A 20,056-nucleotide genomic window follows, 5' to 3' on the forward strand; every position below is an offset into this window, starting at 1 on the left:
AGCTGCACTCATGGCTACTGTCCCACAGTCACTTATACCACCCATTGTGGCCAAGCACACCCATCTACAGCACTTATTCCCTCACCTGCTGTCTCTGTAAGTTTCCCCTCAAACCTCTTAGATTGTAAGCTCTTCGGGGCAGGGATTTCCTTTCCTATTGTCTGATTTTTGCTGCACTTACTGTATTATTATAATTCCCTGTACTGTATTCTTTGTGAAGCGCTGAGTACACTTTTGGCACTATATAAATAAAGACATACAATACAATGTGGGATATGTTTGTGGGTATGTACTGTAATCGTGACTATTAATTATGGGTGTTCAATCATTTGAATTCATACATAACTCTACAATAATGATGAATAATTAACTTTGAATAATGTACAATTAAAATAAATGAAGGAAGGACACTATAAGTAACAAAAATAGTTGAAAAGTGTAAAAATGATTAAGTGATCCCTATTATAACAATAATTGCATTAGCTTCAGGTAATGCACATGAATAATGCGCCTTTAGCGCATGCGCAGTGTATTGGTAACGCACAATGAAAATCACCGTTATTTTTGGATATCGTGGAGGTGTATTTGAGAGGGGGTAGGGTGTATATGATCCGTGTGGGGGTGTATATGAGGCGTGTGGGGTGTATATGAAAGAAGCATGAGGTATATATGAAAGAGGCGGGGGGTAAATGGGAGTGGAGGTGTACATGACGAGAGTGTGGGTATATATGAGGGGATTGGGGGTGTAGATGAGGGGAGATGGGGTATATATGAGGTTAATTTGTGTGTATATGAGGGGAGTGCAGGTGCATATGAGGGGAGTGGGGGTGTAGATGAGGGGAGTTGATATGAGGGGAGTAGGGGTATATATGAGGTCAGTTCGCATGCATATGAGGGGGTGGGGGTGTATATGAGACCGGGGGTGTATAAAAGAATGGGTGCGGTGTATGTAAGGGGCTTGGGGGTGAATATGAGGGTAGGGGGTTTATATGAGAGGAGGGGTGTGTATATGTATGGTTGGCAAGTGTCCAGTATTGAACTGGACTGTCCTGTATATGGACACTATGTCCAGTAAAAAATGAGAGTTAATGCTGGACATGTATGTGTATACCGGTATTACCTCTCTGGGCGTGTATGTGTATACCGGTATTACCTCTCTGGGTGTGTACGTGTATACCGGTATTACCTCTCTGGGCGTGTATGTGTATACCGGTATTACCTCTCTGGGTGTGTATGTGTATACCGGTATTATCTCTCTGGGGGTGTATGTGTATACTGGTATTACCTCTCTGGGCGTGTATATGTATACCGGTATTACCTCTCTGGGTGTGTATGTGTATACCGGTATTACCTCTCTGGGCGTTATGTGTATACCGGTATTACCTCTCTGGGCGTGTATGTGTATACCGGTATTACCTCTCTGGGCGTGTATGTGTATACCGGTATTAGCTCTCTGGGCGTGTATGTGTATACCGGTATTACCTCTCTGGGCGTGTATGTGTATACCGATATTACCTCTCTGGGCGTGTGTGTATGCCGGTATTACCACTCTGGGCGTGTGTGTATGCCGGTATTACCTCTCTGGATATGTATGTGTATACCGGTATAAGAGGAGAGTGGGGGTGTATAATAGGAGAGTGGGGGTGTATAAGAGGAGAGTGGGGGTGTATATGAGAGGAGTAGGGGTATTTATGAGGGCAGTAAGGGTGTATGTGGGGGGAGTGGTGGTGTATATGAGAGGGGGCATTCTGTATTATAGAGGAGTGGGGTGGAAATGAGGAGAGAGGGGGTGTATAGGAGGGGAGTAGGGATTTATGAGGAGAGTGTTGGAGTGTATGAGGGGCGTGGAGGTGTATTTGAGGGGTCTGAAGTGGATATGAGGGGAGTGGGGTTGTATATGAAGTGTGGTGATGTATATGAAGTGTCTGAGGTGCATATGAGAGGTGTATATGAGGGGCGTAGGGTTATGTGCAGGGAGTGGGGGTGTATATGATGATATGATGAGTTTGGGGTGTATATGAGGGGAGTTGGGGTATATGAGGGGAGTGGCGGTGTAATAGATGCATGTGTACCTATGTTAATGTGGGAAAGGTTGCGGGGTTTGGAGGATGAAATGAACAGTCCCTCCTAGGACCAAAGTCAACTCATTCCAGTTAAGGGACCTCATCTGGGTGACTGATAATGTATCATTCTCACCCCAATCTGGCCCCTATAACATAGTTACATATAACTATGTTATAAGTGTAGCCCTGGTCTTATTTTGCCTCCAGAGACCCCCTCTGCAGCGTACCGAGCGATCGCGGGTGCCACCGGAGACAGCGACGGACCCGCCGGCACAATGCAAAGGTGGGGGCCGGAGCAGGGAGCGCTCCGAGTCCCCGGAGCCTCGGCGGCGCACCCGGCTAACGGGGGCCGCCATGACAGGTTGCGCGAGCATGCGCGTTTGTTGCACATGCGTAGAACCACCGCGGTAGCCATTACAGGATCGCGCAGGCGCAGTAAGGTTAGCGCACGCGGTCCCAATGCTAAAGAGGTCCTGAGTGGACTACAATTCCCAGCAGTCTCTGGGGATTGCCCTTTCCCCCACATCACGTGCAGCCAGCCAGCAAATAGGGTTTTGCAGCTTCTCCTGTGGAGGAAGGCTACAATGTTGCGGGGACCACGTTTGACAGTTGGAGCTGGGAGCAGGAAGGGGAAGGAAGGGTGTAGGGAGCAAGTGGCTCCTACACCAGGTAAGGTTCCCCAGATCCCAGGCAGGCCCCAATCCCCTCCAGGGTAGGGGGTAAGTACTGAGGGACGGCCCCTAGGTTAGGGACCCTGCCCTTAGGTGTGAGTGTGCAGTCTTGTCAGTGTCACGGCTGTCAGTGCTGTGGGCACTGACAAGTAGGCACAGTGTGTGTGTGCAGTGCGGTTGCTGCAGGTACAGAGTGAGTGCAGTGGGTTGCTGCAGGTACCGGTTGAGTGCAGTGCGGTTGCTGCAGGCAGTGCGGTTGAGTGCAATGCGGTTGCTGCAGGTACTGTGTGAGTGCAGTGTGTTTGCTGCAGGTTTAGGTTGAGTTAGTCAGAGGGGATCCGGGAGGTAAAGGGAGAGGTAGTGTGGGTGCAGGGGGTCAGTGACCCACCTGCATAGGACAGGCTACCCCGTAGGCCCCTAGGAGTGTTCCCTGAAGTCACCATAGGTTGCTGTGCTGCAGGGACAGCCTATAGTGAGAGCGAGCATCACCCCTTACTGTGTGGACAGCTTGGGACAAAGGGACAAGCGTGCGGAGCAGGTTTGCTGGCGTGTCGTCTGGGACCACACGGCTGGACATTGAGACCCAGGAGACAGACCGCTGATTCATCTGACCCTTTGCGAAGAGGTACCGGTCACCGCTGTGACCGGAAGTTACTATAACATCAAGTGCACCAACACCGGTCAACAGGCGCTGATCCCGCCTTAGGCTAAACTCTTTAGGAACACTGAGCGAGTGGTTAAAGAACTGAGCCTATACCAATAGTACTATACATGGACACGGTGTGTGGGGCACGCGGTGAGGGGACGGAGACGTTACTCCTGATGAGTGGGCAAGCCACTAAGGTTATACCGTTATAGTATAAGGTTATATGTGTTGGGTTATATTGCTATAAGATAGAGTGATAAGGTATCGTGCATTCTCTTATAGTAAACTAGTTGCATCATATATGTGTGTTGTTGTATTTCTTGCCCAGGGGAATCTCACATCACGGGGATCCTGGGTAAGTGGAGGCGCTGCGCTACATAAGTGTATAAGTGTTACCCCAGGCTCCCAGCTAGCGGAGGCTCAGATCTCCTGGAGCCGCAGGTGTTGTACAGTGACCAGTAGTTCCTTTGGGAGGGTTCAGAAAAAGGGCTACATGAGTATAATTAATGTATTATTTAAACTTAGACTTGGGAGGCGGATTGATTTTCTCTTTTGTGTGATGTCACTGTGTGATCAGTCAGTGCTTGTACAGTCAGAGCCCCCCTCCCCCTTATCTGTATTTGTTCCCTGATAAGGATAGGGGGGGGGAGATAAGAGGAAAGAAAACACTTGATTGACAAACACTCACCCATTCAGAGGCCCCTAACAAATTCAACTGGCCGCCTATGAGACTGCACCTTTAATAGGTTAAATGGGGCTGAAAAATCATGGTCAGATACAAGTGTTTTGCACTTTGCATAATAATTAGGGTACCTGTCCTGGAACCTCTCTGTTTATTTTCCCAGTTCTGAGGCAGACATCACTCCTGTATTATGTTGTTACAAATGCCTTTTTTATTTGTATTGTTGTTGCCCAATAAACACGTCAGCAAATAAGATGATTTCTCTTGTTTGGTATATAGGAATGGGATAAACTGCCTCTAGTCACATGTCGCGGTGAGCTTGGGACAGAACAGTACCGTCAATAGTCAAATACAGGTGTAGCCAGCGTTATCTTACTGATAGTTTCCATGGCAGTGATAATGCACAACATTCCACAATATATACCTCTGTAACGCGTCAAAGGTTCAAATAACATCCGTGTATATATAAACATAAGAAGCTAATATCATCACGTGCTGTGTTCCCGTCAAAAAGCGGTAGTGATTTGAAACAGACTTTTAAGGGGATTTGAATATATCTAAGGAAACCAAAAACATTGCTAATGTAGCCAAAGAAACGGTTTTTGGGACCACTGTTTTGCACAGCCTCTTTAAGCTCTTTTAAGCCGTCATACTGCCTGCCCTTACCCTGTAAAGCAGGGTTCTCAACGCCAGTCCTCAAGACCCCCCAACAGGTCAGGTTTTCAGGATATCCCAGCTTCAACACAGGTATTCGACTGAGCCACTTATTGAACCACCTGTGCTGAAGCAGGGACTGATTGAGCCACCTGTGCTGAAGCAGGGATATCTTCACACAGGGGAGGCTGTTGACCGTTGACACACTGGAGGGCATGGCCTCTCCCCGCTGGCTCTGCGTTTTGACACGAGGACGTGACAGGTAGTTAGCAGTTTCCCAGCCAATGGACCCCGTTCCTAACGACTCTCATTAGCACTAACGAGTGACGGGGGAGGTAGAATGGACGGGGCGGGTGCGATTGAGCAGAGCACTGCACCAGTATTCGCGCTGTCGTCCTAGCGGTGTCTAACCCTAGAGGGTTAATGTTCTGCAGGCCGTCCCCAAGTGCTGTGTCACGGAAGCATGACAAATTAAAGTCATTAATTAATTCAGAGTTAGGAGGGAGGGGAGGGGATTGCCCGCAGTTCTAGGTGATGCTGGCGGGGACGTTTCCATGGCAACCACAATATTTTTAGTGCCAAAAATGTGAACAGTTGAAATGCGTGGGGGGGAGAGAGGGGAGCTTCCCTCCATCACGTAGGGAGGGATTTTGGTTCACATGTGTGTGGTCTATTTGCCTGGTTAGCATCTGCCGGCCTGTCCGCATGCCTGCCTGCCTAACTATGTGCACACGCGTGTATGTGCATACGTGTTGCAGAGCCATAGGCGGCTGAATGTTAGTGTGTGCCGTTATATTCTTGGCGTGCTGGCATAACCTTTTGAACCTTTTTCGCTGTCTTCGCCCTCCCCCCCCCCCCCCCCCGCCCTCCCACCTCCCTGTCCATCCAGCAGCTAAAGAGTTAACAAGCCAGCATGAAAATAATTCATGAAGTTAACGCAGGGGACCTGGGGCCTTAAAGAGGAAATCCGAGCGGGCGATGTCTGTTGCAAAACATTTTTTGAACATACAGTAGGATTGTAGCAAGGGGGTCTCCTCCGGAGCTGAACCCCGTTAATTTCAGCTCTGGAGACCCCCTGCTTCAATCCGATGTATAAAAAAAATATCATTTTTTGAATAAGCATGGATTGCCTCTTTAAATGTTCATGCACAGGAGCTGTATATAACGTTATATGGGATTATTATCCGCTGTCATAAGCTGCACAGAATCTAGTTTCCCCCCACTACTAATAAGCCTGCTAAAGCCCTGTGTCTTGGGGTGTGTGTATGTTATATGTGCATTTGTATTTGTCACCGTGACTAGCTAGATATAGATAGGGTGCTAATATCCCCCAAAATGATGATCCGTCGATATTAAAATGTTTTCTAATCTCTCAGTCAACCATGGGAGTCATTGACGGGTTAGGGGCAGTTGGTGACATGTACAGTAATTTAGCCTTTAGCATGCCGAATCTACCGGCACTTCCAGGTCATGTGATCTCTCCAGGAGCGATCACATGACATCTCTAGGCCCCGGATGCCAGAAACAAGAATGGAGAAGTCTCCAGTTGCGTTTTGATCGGGCTGCTCGGGCTTCGTCGGATGGATCAGCCCAGTAACCCCACAGAAAACGTGTATGTGCCTGTGTATAGGTGTATCTTTATTTATATAGTGCCTGCAGCTGTACTTAGCACTTTGCAAGAGAGACACTACAGTACAGGGAATTATAATGCAATAAGTGCAACAAATAAGATCAGATAATAGAAAAGGAAATCCCTGCCCCGGAGAGCTTACAATCTAAGAGGTATGATGGGAGAGTCACAGAGACATCAGGTGAGGGAGTAAGTGCAGTAGATGGCAGTGCTTGGGCACACTGGTTGGTAGGAGTGACTGTGGGTGTGGGACAGTAGATGGCAGTGCTTGGGCACACTGGTTGGTAGGAGTGACTGTGGGTGTGGGACAGTAGATGGCAGTGCTTGGGCACACTGGTTGGTAGGAGTGACTGTGGGTGTGGGACAGTAGATGGCAGTGCTTGGGCACACTGGTTGGTAGGAGTGACTGTGGGTGTGGGACAGTAGATGGCAGTGCTTGGGCACAATGGTGGGTAGGAGTGACTGTGGGTGTGGGACAGTAGATGGCAGTGCTTGGGCACAATGGTGGGTAGGAGTGACTGTGGGTGTGGGACAGTAGATGGCAGTGCTTGGGCACAATGGTGGGTAGGAGTGACTGTGGGTGTGGGACAGTAGCCATGAGCGCAGGCTGTAGGGATGCATCATATAAGAGGACAGTTTAAGGTTTGTCTTAAAGGTTGGGTGAGAGGGTGCTTGGTGTATCCTGAGTGTGAGGGAGTTCCACAGGTAAGGGGCAGTGAAGGTAAAAGTTTAGGGCGAGAGAGAACAGTAGATGTGAAAGGGGTGGAAAGGAGACAGTTTTGGGTAGAACCTAGGAGACAAGCCTATGACGTACAGTACTTGGTACATGATACGTGTCTCTGGTGTTCCAGGTGCATCAATAGGGCACTGGAAGGTTAAGACATGACAGCCTCACAAATGTCGTACTCCTATATGCTTATCAGGGCCGCCGACAAGGGGGGACATCTGGGACAGGTGTCCTGCGAAACTCTTCGTCACTCTGTGTCCCACGCCGAGCTTCCTACGCTGGTGGCACGCGATGGGCCTTTCTGACGTCAGCGCACCGGAAGTAAGCTGAGCCTCAGCTTCCGGTGCGCGCTGTCTTTGGATGCTCGGTGTGGGACAGAGTGGGAAAGAGGCCTGCAGCTGATGGAGAGCCGGGGCCCGGCCGCCGGGCCTGGCCAGAGGTCGGGGCCAACGTGTAGCGCTGGCCACCGGCCCCCCGCAGCCACAGGGCCCGACCTGACTATCCCCAAGGTAAGTTTATTTTTTTATATGTATTGGGGGGAGTGGGGGTCTTTTTATTATGTACAGTATTAGGGGGGATTGGGGGTCTTTTTAGTATGTATTGGGGGGTGGTGAGGGTCTTTTTATTATGTATTAGGGGGGAGTGGGGGTCTTTTTAATATGTATTGGGTGGGTGTATTTTTATTATGTATTGGGGTGGGGTTGTGTATTTAGGAGGGTGGAGTTTTTTGGAATGTATTTTGTGGGGGGGATTGAGTGAGAGTGGGGTAATTGACGGAAGGTGGGGGCTAGTGAGATGAGAGAGGGGGTGAGGGAGTGAGTGAGGAAAAGAGGGAGTAAGACTGAGATGCCGGGGAGAGAAATACATTTTCTGGTGAGGGCCCGATATCGCAAGTGTCGAGGTCATCCATCAGTCATTCTTCCTTTGCAATACTGCTGGTCAATGTAATGCTCGGGCGAATGTAATTAGGCGACGCCTGCTAATTAGCCATCGTGGTGTTCAGTTTAGCCCACACTTATCGCTGTGATAAAAGTCAGAAATAAAAGAAATAAATACACTTCATAAGACGGCACCTTTCAGACAGAGGAGAATGGCCGTTTTCTGACAGTCAGTGCAGGCCATTTCCGTGATCCAGAGACCCCCCTATGTTAGGGACAAATGTCACGCTCGCTCATGCGAGAACGGCGAGCTCTGACTGCGCATGCGCGATGGAAGCATGCCGGTTGTGCATGAACAAACGGCAAACGGCAATGGCGCATGCCCACGAGTAGCCGGCAAGTACCGATCGCACATGCCCACGACAGCCGGCAAGTGCCGATCGCGCATGCCCACGACAGCCGGCAAGTGCCGATTACGCATGCCCACGACAGCCGGCAAGTGCCGATCGCGCATGCCCACGACAGCCGGCAAGTGCCAATCACGCATGCCCACGACAGCCGGCAAGTGCCGATCGCGCATGCCCACGACAGCCGGCAAGTGCCAATCACGCATGCCCACGAGCAGCCGGCAAGTGCCGACCGCGCATGCCCACGAGCAGCCGGCAAGTGCCGATTACGCATGCCCACGACAGCCGGCAAGTGCCGATCGCGCATGCCCATGACAGCCGGCAAGTGCCGATCGCGCATGCCCACGACAGCCGGCAAGTGCCAATCACGCATGCCCATGACAGCCGGCAAGTGCCGATCGCGCATGCCCACGACAGCCGGCAAGTGCCAATCACGCATGCCCACGAGCAGCCGGCAAGTGCCGACCTCGCATGCAGGGCCAGCAGAATAGAAAACCGGGACAGCACCCCAAAAAGTCGGGACAGAGGGCTAAAAACAGGGACATCTGGTCACCCTACCCTGTGTGCCTGTTGCTATTAACCCTGTGCCTGCCGCCGGTGGGTAATCGGATCCGCGCGCAGGAATGTCTGCGTGTGTTTCGCGTGGCGGTCTCTGGCTCGGTGCCTCCGCGTGTCTGGCATTGTGCCGGTGCTTATCACTCCATACGGCATTTATCTAAATGAATATTGTTATCTATGGAGGGAAGAAAAAACCCAGCTGGAATGATGAGAAAGTAAAAGGTTACAGGTAATAAAATGCAGGCGATACGGCAGCTGAGACGCCGGCGGCAGAGAGGAGGCGGTGGCACTCATTGTATAAGGGTTGCTATGCTTTGTACGAGGGAGGGGATTTGTCACTTTTTTACCCACCATAACTTTTTTAATGTGTGGTTATTCCCACTTACCAGCTTCCCATTGGGAAGCCAGTATAACCAGCCTCGCACTGATGAGACCCAAAAGGTGGAAAAGCTGTCTCTGAGTAGGGCTACCGGCTCTGCACTTCTTTTCCCCAGGCTGTGCTGAAAAGCTGTGTAATACGGAAGGCAGAAGCTTATAGGGGTCCCATGTTAAAATGGGTAAGAAGTTAAAGGTGACATGGGGTGTTCATTTGCATGTCATTAACCAGAATCCCTGGCGGCCGTGTATGCTAAGAGATAACGGGGAAGGGCAGGATTGCACACCTGTCTGAGACGTGAATGTGTTCACACGTGGAATATATGCTAAGCTTTGTACTGGAAGTTTTAAACCTTTTAGGGGCTCGTCTTGGGGGCGACACCGCCAAGAAGCCATGTGAGTTTAACTCCTACCATGTCAGTATCTTGCCCCTTACGCCTACTATTTTAACCCTATGAGTGCTCACCAGAGTGCCGCAGCCCCTACAGCCCATCGCGGTGACGTGATTGTGACGTCCGTGGTGACGCGAACAGAAGACGAGGGGTTTCTCTTCTTCCATTTCCTGCCCCGGACAGACCGCCGGACGCGACCTACCCCAGAAAATGAGCAGAATCCTCATGACATAGCCAACTCTCGCTCTCTAGGGCCAGCAACAGGCCAGGTATTAGGGATATCCCTGCTTCGGCACAGGTGGCTCAATCCGTGGCTCAGTTATTATCCACCACAAGTGCTGAAGCATGGATATACTGAAAACCTGGCCTGGTGGTGGCCCTTGAGGGTTGGAGTTGGCCACTGATAACGTAGCCCCTAGAGTGCCTGTCCCCATGATGCTGGCTACATCATGGGAAATCCAAATGGTTAAATATATATATATACGACTCAGATGGGGAGATACCAGGGTCCCACTTTATTCGAGTGCCTAAGTCTCTGGGGTCTTTTAGGTCTTTCAGGGAGTCCTCACAGCAGTCTAATACATCTGGAGTGTCGTCCCAGGTGGGCACTAGGTCCAATAGTCCCAGACCTGAACCTATGTCCAGGGAACCCCTTAGGTGGTGGGACCCTATGTTCCAAGGCTATGTCGCTAATATGAACAGGACTCGGTTCGTACAAGTCTATGGGCCCATAGTGGATTATTGGTGGGAGGAAGGCTCATTCTCCTCAGGGGACACCGCTGAAGCCATCCGTAAGCGTTTGGGAGAAATACATTTAGGAGCTAGGACACCCCAGGGTCCCTTATTCTTTACCAGGAGGTGGACCCCATTGAGTCTAAGTTTTGAGTCTTACCCGGCCAAGGAGCTGGCCGAAAGTTATTAAGGCTTAGCAAAGCTGACAGGGCAATAAGAAACCGGTACCGTCAGTCTCATGGGTACGATTTCCCGTATGTACCCGAGCCGATCATGCAAGAGATAGAGGACCATAGCCATGATTGGCTCAAGCAAGATGTTCTGGCCTATCTTAAGTCCAAAACCAGTATGCAGGAATTTATCACCGATTCCTGTATATGTACCATCACGGGAGAATGGATGGTGGGAAACGGTATATTTAAGAACAGGGTAGAACTCTGACAGCAGGCTGGTGCCCCAACGTCCATTCTGTGTTGGTAAAAGATTTTGAGGGACGGGTGATCCAAAAGCCTGATCCCAAGTTCTACAAGTAAGGATCCAGCAGTTCTTTATGTTAGGAGACTGTTTAGTCATCATCAATGTAATCTGTGAAGGATATGGGGTTATACTGCTTATTAAACAATATGTAACCTTGTATTGTGTTCCAGGTTCCTGACGGATGGATGGTAGCCAAATTTAGTTCCCAGTGGGGACATGGGATTTGCCACCCAGGGGAGAGTTGAAAGCGCCAACATATTCAGAAGCACAGTACAATAGGGGCGTGAAGACAGTAAAATTATATTAGCACAGACTGGTACAGTAGGTAAGAAGGGCCTGGTCTGCAGAGCTTGCAATCTGTAGAACGGGGAGAGTGCAAACACAAGGAGGGTTATTTAATGACAGGGAGTTTTAGCGTTCACATGCTAAGCCTAGGCATGTTTTGTTCATAGGAAAATGCACTGCGCTTGTATCAGATTTACAAATAGACTACTAAATGCAGCTCTAATTGTGTTTTGTGACATACTGTATAATGGTAATGAATGTAATGAGAGCACAAGGTCTACTGTATTATTAAATGGGCTGTGGTAGTAAATCAAACAGATTATATATAGATACAGTATGTGTGTTTCTGTGCCCTTTTCTTTAAGCAATTTACCATTATCAGCATTTTATATATTATATAAACTGTATGTGAACGTTTGTATATAACTTACTTGTTTAGTATTAATACCACACATAGTTGGGGAATAATAATAGTGGTAATAAGAAAATGTTAATATACTTATCATATATATATATGTGTGTGTGTTTGTTTGTGTATACTGTATGTGTGTGTGTGTGTGTGTGTGTGTGTGTGTGTATACATCTTTCATTGCTTTTACCTATTACTATTCAATGAAAGCTGGAACAATAAGCTAGCAGTGCACTCATATTAAGCTCTTTACACATTATCGAGCTGCACTTACGACTATTGGAAAACTGAAGTCCTAAGCCACATTTAAAAAAAAAATGGCAAAGTTGCCTCTCCAGGCTGAAGCCCAATTACTGTGCGAGTTAAATGGTAATGGGTGGTACATCGTGGGTCACTATTTGGTTTTGGGAATGTTCCCCATGATCAATAACGCATCCAGCGGCAGAACGGGATTGCAAGCACCTGCAATGCCAAGACTCAAGGTCACTGACAGGCAGCCCGGCAAGGTCACTGACAGGCAGCCCGGCAAGGTCACTGACAGGCAGCCCGGCAAGGTCACTGACAGGCAGCCCGGCAAGGTCACTGACAGGCAGCCCGGCAAGGTCACTGACAGGCAGCCCGGCAAGGTCACTGACAGGCAGCCCGGCAAGGTCACTGACAGGCAGCCCGGCAAGGTCACTGGTTGTTGATATAATTGAATAAAGCTGTAGCCTTGTTTCCCCAAAGATGTGTATGTGTTTATTTCATTTAAAGGGATGGGAGAGGGACTCCAGGTCCTTCACAGCTCAGACTGCTCACTGTGAAGCTATTAACAGGGATGCTCTTTTCTTGGTACTGTGTGAGGGTTTCTGTATTTTCCATACAAGACATTTCTATACATGGCACTGTGAATTAATCCAAGGAGAGGGAGCCAAGCGATTGAGATACTATTTTTTTCTGATTTACATAGCTTCTACCCAAAATGCACCTTTTCACTATATGGCTTGGTTTTGAATTGGAAGAGCAGGGCAAAAGGTGCCACATTGTACCCCGGTGGCAATTAATGAACCAATTGAACCAATTCTGTTTTTTAAAGGAAAATACAGTAAAAGCATTACCGAGTATGAATCCACACTTCCAGTTATCCAAAGCTTCTAGTGTATATCTACCAGTTAGACTTGCCTATCACAAAAGTCCACTCCAAATGCTCTTTAGTATTCTTACTAATACTGTGATAAAGGTCACTCCTGGGGTTTATTGCTGCGGATAACACACGCAGGCATCACACAATAAGTTACACATATGCATGGTATTATGGGGGGGCAATTTAAGATGTATTTTCCGAATGATTTTTTGGGTAGCTGGAAGTACAGAAGGACTGGGTGGTCCATGCTTCCAGATCGGACCCCACGCATAGATAATTCTACGACACCGGGGTGATCGGGTTCCTGCGGCTTCGTGCCGCGAACAGTAAGCCACCTTACACCTGTATATCACCATAATCATAGACTGCACATTGTTCATTTTCTTCTGGGGACGCTTTTCCCTTTCCCGCATGAGATCTAGCATGTGCGTTCTGACTCTCCTCCCTGTGTTCCTGCTTATCTCGTTCCCTGTCACTTTGTGCAGCCTCCGTCTCTTGTAATGAAACGCCGACTTCACAGAAACAAATTACAGGTGAAGGGAGAGATAGGGGGAACTGGAGCAGAGACTGAGACGCACGTGCATCAATCTGAATTCGCTGTGCATCAATCTGAATTCATAACAGCATATGTGGATTGGATGGAAAAAACGGTGGAAAAAACGCCCCTTTGAATATGCCCTGTTAGAACTGGAAGGATTAAAGCCCGGATTCACTAAGGGGTGCTAAGCTTTAGCACGCCTTAACTTCCATTCATTTGAACGGTACTTATGGCGTAGCATAATTAAATTAATTTGGGCCTGTTATTATGTTTAAAGTAGCAGTTCTCTTCTGGAATCCCCCCCCCCCCGCCTCCTTCCTATTTGTTTTTCTTTACATGTACAGGGGGTCCAAGAGCGGAAATGAATGCAGTTCTGCTCCAGAGACCCCCAGGGGGGAAGGGGTTTGACCCTTTAACACAGATATTTTTGATGGTTTGGTTTATTACCCCATATCAAACCTGATTTGTAATTGTCTTTTTTATATTGATGTGCAAAAAATGAGAAAACAATAATGTGACGTGCGTGTTATCATTCTATGAACATACTAAACATGTGACGTGCGTGTTAACATTCTATGAACATACTAAACATGTGACGTGCGTGTTAACATTCTATGAACATACTAAACATGTGACGTGCGTGTTATCATTCTATGAACATACTAAACATGTGACGTGCGTGTTAACATTCTATGAACACTGTACATGTGATGTGCGTGTTATCATTCTATGAACATACTAAACATGTGACATGCATGTTATCATTCTATGAACATACTGTACATGTGATGTGCATGTTATCATTCTATGAACATACTCTGCATGTGACGTGCGTGTTATAATTCTATGAACATACTGTACATGTGACGTGCGTGTTATCACTCTATGAACATATGAACATACTGTACATGTGAATTCTTCAAAGCCACTGAATGTCCTTAAAAAAAATTCAGTGTACAATTTCTGTTCAAGAAAGACACAAATTACACAAAACGCTGCGACGTGTATCAGTGTCAGGCTGCAGGTCTGCAGGTGAACAAAAGTTCCATAACCAGGATTTATCCCTTTTAATGAGGATTGGCAGTGGCGTGGGTTAGAAATCAGAACTTTGCCAACATAAAAGTCCATTTGGAAATTCGAATCGAACTTCGGAACAAATATTTCCTGCTTTCCAAAGCTAAAAAAAATCCAATATCAGGCTCCAGGAAAACCAAAACAACACGTTTCCTAGGACCCTGAACCAATATACCAGTGAAAGTGCCCACTCTCATCCTTGTAACCACTCACAGCTGCTGGTTCATTTCCAACCAGTGATAGACTGTTCATTTAAACCTAAGTAAATACAACTGGCCATGTTTACTAAGAAGTGCTAAGCAATAAGACACCTGCTGTCCATTCACTGTTATAGGTCGTAGCGTGTCCTATGGCAGCGATGCGCAAACTGGGGGGCACTAAATTTTTCTGGGAGGGGTGTGGGCGGTAGCTCTTCCCCGAGGCATTTAAATTAAATGCCGGGGGACCACGCACAGTCTCTGCAACTTCAACTTACTGGGATTCAGCTGGCTTCTGGTCACGTCGCCATGACAATGAGGCGCAAAGGACGCTGCGGGTCATGTATCGTGTCGTTATGAAAACGCTTCACGGTCACGTGTCCCTCGGCGTCATTTTACGCCAGGTCACTGGGGGGGGGGGGGGGGAGGGAGCTCTGGAGCCGGCACACAGGGGACGCAGCAATATAAGTTTGCGCGCCCCTGTCCTATGGCTTAGCCCCATATATGGCCCCATATCTCTAACAACTTGTCCAACATAGTGAAGAAGAATCTAGCTCTTTCACATCTTGTTGGTTCCACCTCTCTTTGTTATCATCTTTGTCCACTGAGACATAAAAAAAACCTACATCAACATCTGATCCCCAACCTTCTGACACACAATGCTCAAACTGACATCTGCAGCTATCATGGATCTCCTACCCTTCTATTTCAGCACTTGGTTTTGTAACCTCTTTGATCTGTTACTTGTGAATATGTAGCACTTATTCCTAGCTACTCACAGATGTCTTCCCCAATCCTTTACCATTCTTCCTTTCACTACCTGGAACCATACCACCTCCTGAACCATAGCAGATCACACTGCACATTGAACTGAGTTTAGGTTAGTTTTAGAAAAGGGCTACTTACCCAGCCATTACTATAAAGAAGTCCAGTCTATTCCAAGTATCCCCGAGGTAACACTTCTTTCCAAAGATGCCCAAGGCCACCATTTTCACCACCATCTCCATTGCGAAGAAGATAAAGATGAAGTCATCAAATACCTGACATCATACCCAGGGTAGAAAGAACAGAGTTAGCATAGCAGATATAATTCCCATATCAGAATAATGCCTACAAAACTTTGATTACAAGGAATGACTGAGGGAATTGCGCACTGGCAGGGGAATGATAGAGAAGTATAGGGTTAAGGTTCATAATAAGGCTTGAAGTTCCTTGGAGAAGAGGTCCTTTCTCCCCATGCATGGTCAGCACTAGACTGTATAATGAAATAACACAATATAAAAATGTTTATTTTGCTTGCGATACACATACGAGATTCTGTTGTCTTAGCCTCAGTTGACTTTGCATCTGTTGTACTATGTCAACTCAGCAGATCGCTATTAGTACTGTTTAGTTACAAAGTTCTGTATGGGTGTGGAGAGCTTGTACAGACTTACCTGAAGAATTTGGCACCTGTCTGATGAGCAGTCAACATCTTCACAGGGTTGGAACATTCCAAGGGTTACACAGTTCAGGAGAATTACCATCATGCTCAGGCACTCGAACCAGGTGAAAGAAGGAAGGTTAAGGAAAACTTTATGCTCTGTGCGAATCCCCCCTCATACCAATGCTGGTTAGTATCAACTATTAATCTTTTGCTACATGGCACAAAATATGGTGGATACTATGGGGGCCAATTCTATATGGCTTTCAATATTTTACCTTTAAAGGACAACCCCAAAATAGACTGATGAAAGAAGGATGATTGTTATGGAAGTCAGGAGGATGAGGTGTAGTTATGGATTTTCCTACTGGCTTTTAAAAATATATATTGGCCCGGTAGTGATTTATAACTAGACGCAATGAAGAACTCAAACCGTTTTCATATAAGGAAATGATCTAGTCATGTTCTATCATGGTACCCACAAATCCCCTTCATTAAATACAGCTCTTCTCTTGTGTTAGCTGGATTCTTACAACACAGTTAATCTGTTCTGACTCCATGTACTTTCCTTCCATACTCAAATTTACTTCCTAAGGTAGAAACATCTACAAACCCTCTGCAAAGTAAAAGCATTACAGGCTGCCCTGTGCGTGAAATACACGATTAAATCCTGGATTTCGTCACCTTCTCCTCTGTTTGCTTCCAGCTGCTATCACTTCACCTCAGGAGAACTCTTTGATATGAGACCACACAAATCTCTCCAAAGGTGGCAGCTGAAGGGCAACCAAAGGATGTCAGACATTTGTTGCCATTCGCTGATGTTAGAGATGCTCTGTTACAATTCCCATAAACATATATTATCTATAACTGCCCATGCAATGTCTGTAAATTGAATGTTTAACCCTGTTCATTTAATGTACACTACCGACACACTTTATTGAAGTGTGGTCGGTACCGCAAGCCGGGAAATCTCCCGGCTTGCTAGTGGCCGCCCCTGCGGTCACGCGTCATCGGGAGCGTGCGCCCCCTGCACGCGTGTCCAGGGGCTCCCCGAGGGAGCCCTGGTGTCCCGCGATCGCGGGACAGCGGCAGGGGGTTCCGGGGGACCCGGCGGACCCGGCAGCGGTAGGGAGAGCGCCCCGATCGGAGGGCGCTCTTCCGCTGCTTCGGCGCGCGCCCGTCACACTCGGGCGCGCGCCAGGCTACTGCTGCGGCACAGAACGGGCAAATGCTCGAATAAACTGTGCCGCAGCAGTAACCATGTATCTGTCATCATAACTCTGTGCCCAGGACATACATGAAAACAAGAGGTAACTCTCAATGTATTACTTCCTGGTAAAACATTTTATAAATAAATAAATAAATAAATAATATAATTTCCTTGACCTTCCACTGGGTATTATTACTGTGTCCTATAAATGTCAGTTTTGTTGAAGGATCGCGTCTGTTTCCAAAGCCTACACAAGACCTACGTCAGAGTCTGCTGTCCACCTGGATCCAGATTATCAGACTCAGACTGAATTGTTTTTTCACCTCTTATTCTCTATTGAGCTCTTTCAAATGTATGGAGTTCCAGAACCATAAGATACTTTTTGGAATAGCTCTCAGGTCCACCTTAGCCACAGTGGTCTATGCGTAAGTTACAGCCTACTTTCAGAGCCTGCTTTCTGCCTGACACAACTGAGAACCTTCAGCTGACAGCCCAGGGGATTCCCCCACTGACGCGACCGGATATCATCTGACGTGACGTCACTTCTGGGTGGATTGGATACCGAGGAGGACTCCAACTGCAGCAGCCCCAGCCCCAGCAACGACCCCCCCTGAGCACGCCGCCCAGAGAGCCAGCGCTCCATCGGAGCACAGCACTGCGGCATCACATCGGCTTCAGTTTTCCCCTCACCCTCCCAGAAACCAACGAAGATCGACAGAAGAGATCGCCAGGGGAAACCCCTAAATCGGGCTTCATTACAACAGCATCCATAATTCAGGCAATCATTTTGTTTTCTATATATATTTTTTGCCAATTGTGGGTTTTATTGCTTTTACATTATAAAGTTATTTATGCTTGCTATATATGCGCCCCTCTTTTTCTTTTTCTTGATCATTCAAATGTAACCCCAGTTTTGCCACAGAACACCGCAACTCATTGCCCAGGGGTTATAATGTACTGTGATTTGAGATGTATATAAGGGCTCATTGAGTATGTTCCTGTTGATTTCGAGCCAGCGGATCAGCTTGTTCTATTAGATGAATTACATTGTATCTTTGTTACTCAAAATCCCTTTCTTAAAAACGTCCAGAAAACATATTTTACAAGAGCGATTCTACAGATAAACTATCCTGCCAAAGATGCGACATCAGCCAAGAAGTATCTAGCTCGATGTTTAATATTGAAGATGTTACCTCTAATGGTATGAGTGTGTTGACTTGTTTCCACTTAGCCAAACATATTCAGGAACATTGCATTACAGGAAAAGTGCCAATTCCCCCCTTCTCCTCTGCCTCCCAGCACTAAACATAAAGGAATAATGGAACAGATTCTGAAACAGCCACCGAACAGCATTGCTTAATAATCATTTCTGAATCGACAGCACAATATTTGCATCAAAAGTTGAATTAACTACTACTTTGGCCCTTCAGCGATTCCTCATGAAAATCCTGGAAGAATGGAAACATTTGACTTATTTATTTCTATTGAGGTAGTAGCAGAATATATTTATTTATGCAAATGAACCGAGATTGAAATCTCTGTTTCAATACGAGTCGACTTTTCTCATTTGTCCATAACCACATTAAATGATATTGTATTTTTCTCTGCCATGTTTTTCTCTCTATTTTTTTAAAATTCTCTGTTTGGTCCAAATACTTACATTTTTCACATTTTGTTGGAATAAAGAATTGTTCTTTCCCTCTGGCCTCACATCATGGTTTTAGAAGGTCACAGCTTTCGGACTATGTATAGAACGTTATATTTCTCATATTGGAAGGACAGAACAGCCGCATGGCTATTCCTTCCCATTATTGCACAAAACTCACAATGTGAAGTCTTGTTAACGGCCTAAAATGCCTTGTTTCACCTTGAAAATGAAATCAAAAGGAGGTAGGCGAAGGCGGACGCTGTTTTTCTATTTCAGTTCCAACATCTTCCCAAGACATTCAAATAAAGTCACAGGGATGGTTTTATAACCCCAGGGAGAATTCTCATAAATACCAACAATAAGTATTCTAACTGCACCCACAACCCGACAATCTATAGCCGATCCAAAGCGAAACACACGGATTAAATGAAACTGACTTCATTGAGTGGCAGAAAAACAACTGGTGTAATTGTAAAAGATCCTTTAGGTGTAATGGTAAGGAATCCTTTAGGTGTAATGGTAAAAGATCCTTTAGGTGTAATGGTAAGGGATCCTTTAGGTGTAATGGTAAAAGATCCTTTAGGTGTAATGGTAAGGGATCCTTTAGGTGTAATGGTAAAAGATCCTTTAGGTATAATGCTAAAAGGATCCTTTAGGTGTAATGGTAAAGGATCCTTTAGGTGTAATGGTAAAGGATCCTTTAGGTGTAATGGTAAAGGATCCTTTTGGTGTAATGGTAAAAGATCCTTTAGACCTCATTATTCCCTGAATATTGTATACTGCTTCCATTATATCCGTGATAAATGCACTTTCTGTGCCTGACGCAGTTCGTTTAATGTGACCCTCTTGCATCTATTTTGAATGCATCTGCTTTCTGGTTTGTCTTCTAAATGATTCACAAGTAAATGACCCAGTGCTGCTGCTTGAATGTGTCCTGGGTTTGCTGTGGCCTGGGAATAATGCAGGCATCCGGTTACATTCAGCTAATCTCCCGTCCAGAACAGAATTCTGCACACGTCTACACTAGGAAGAATATAAAAAGTGGAGCGTGCGGATCACCGAAAGGTCAAATAAGGTCAGACCTTATGAAGGAGCCCTTTGACCCTTTTCTAACATGGTGCCCTCACTACCTTTTCTGGAATAAAAGCTCCACTAAATATATTTTCATGACATATAAGTGTGCTGGATTCTCCTTTGCCCGAGAGCTCAGAATTCTCATAGCAGCGTTGGTCTTGGAGATGTGAAGATTTATCATAA

General features: G+C 46.8%; 1 protein-coding gene across 2 annotated transcripts in view; it reads right to left on the reverse strand.

Annotated features, from left to right (window-relative positions):
• CACNA1I (calcium voltage-gated channel subunit alpha1 I) overlaps positions 1-20,056 on the reverse strand; it is a 274,871-nt gene that overhangs the window by 146,693 nt on the left and 108,122 nt on the right. The window contains exons 2-3 of one of the 2 annotated variants that reach the window (XM_075573743.1): positions 15,955-16,066; positions 15,425-15,558 (exon numbers count right to left, since the gene is read on the reverse strand). The exons of the other annotated variant lie outside the window; for it this stretch is intronic. Of the exons in view, the coding sequence (XP_075429858.1) occupies positions 15,425-15,558; positions 15,955-16,066 (246 nt within the window). The remainder of the gene's footprint in view (positions 1-15,424; positions 15,559-15,954; positions 16,067-20,056) is intronic. 2 annotated transcript variants of the gene reach the window in all.

This window comes from Ascaphus truei, chromosome 17, assembly GCF_040206685.1.
Source record: "Ascaphus truei isolate aAscTru1 chromosome 17, aAscTru1.hap1, whole genome shotgun sequence".
Classification (NCBI taxonomy): Eukaryota; Metazoa; Chordata; class Amphibia; order Anura; family Ascaphidae; genus Ascaphus; species Ascaphus truei.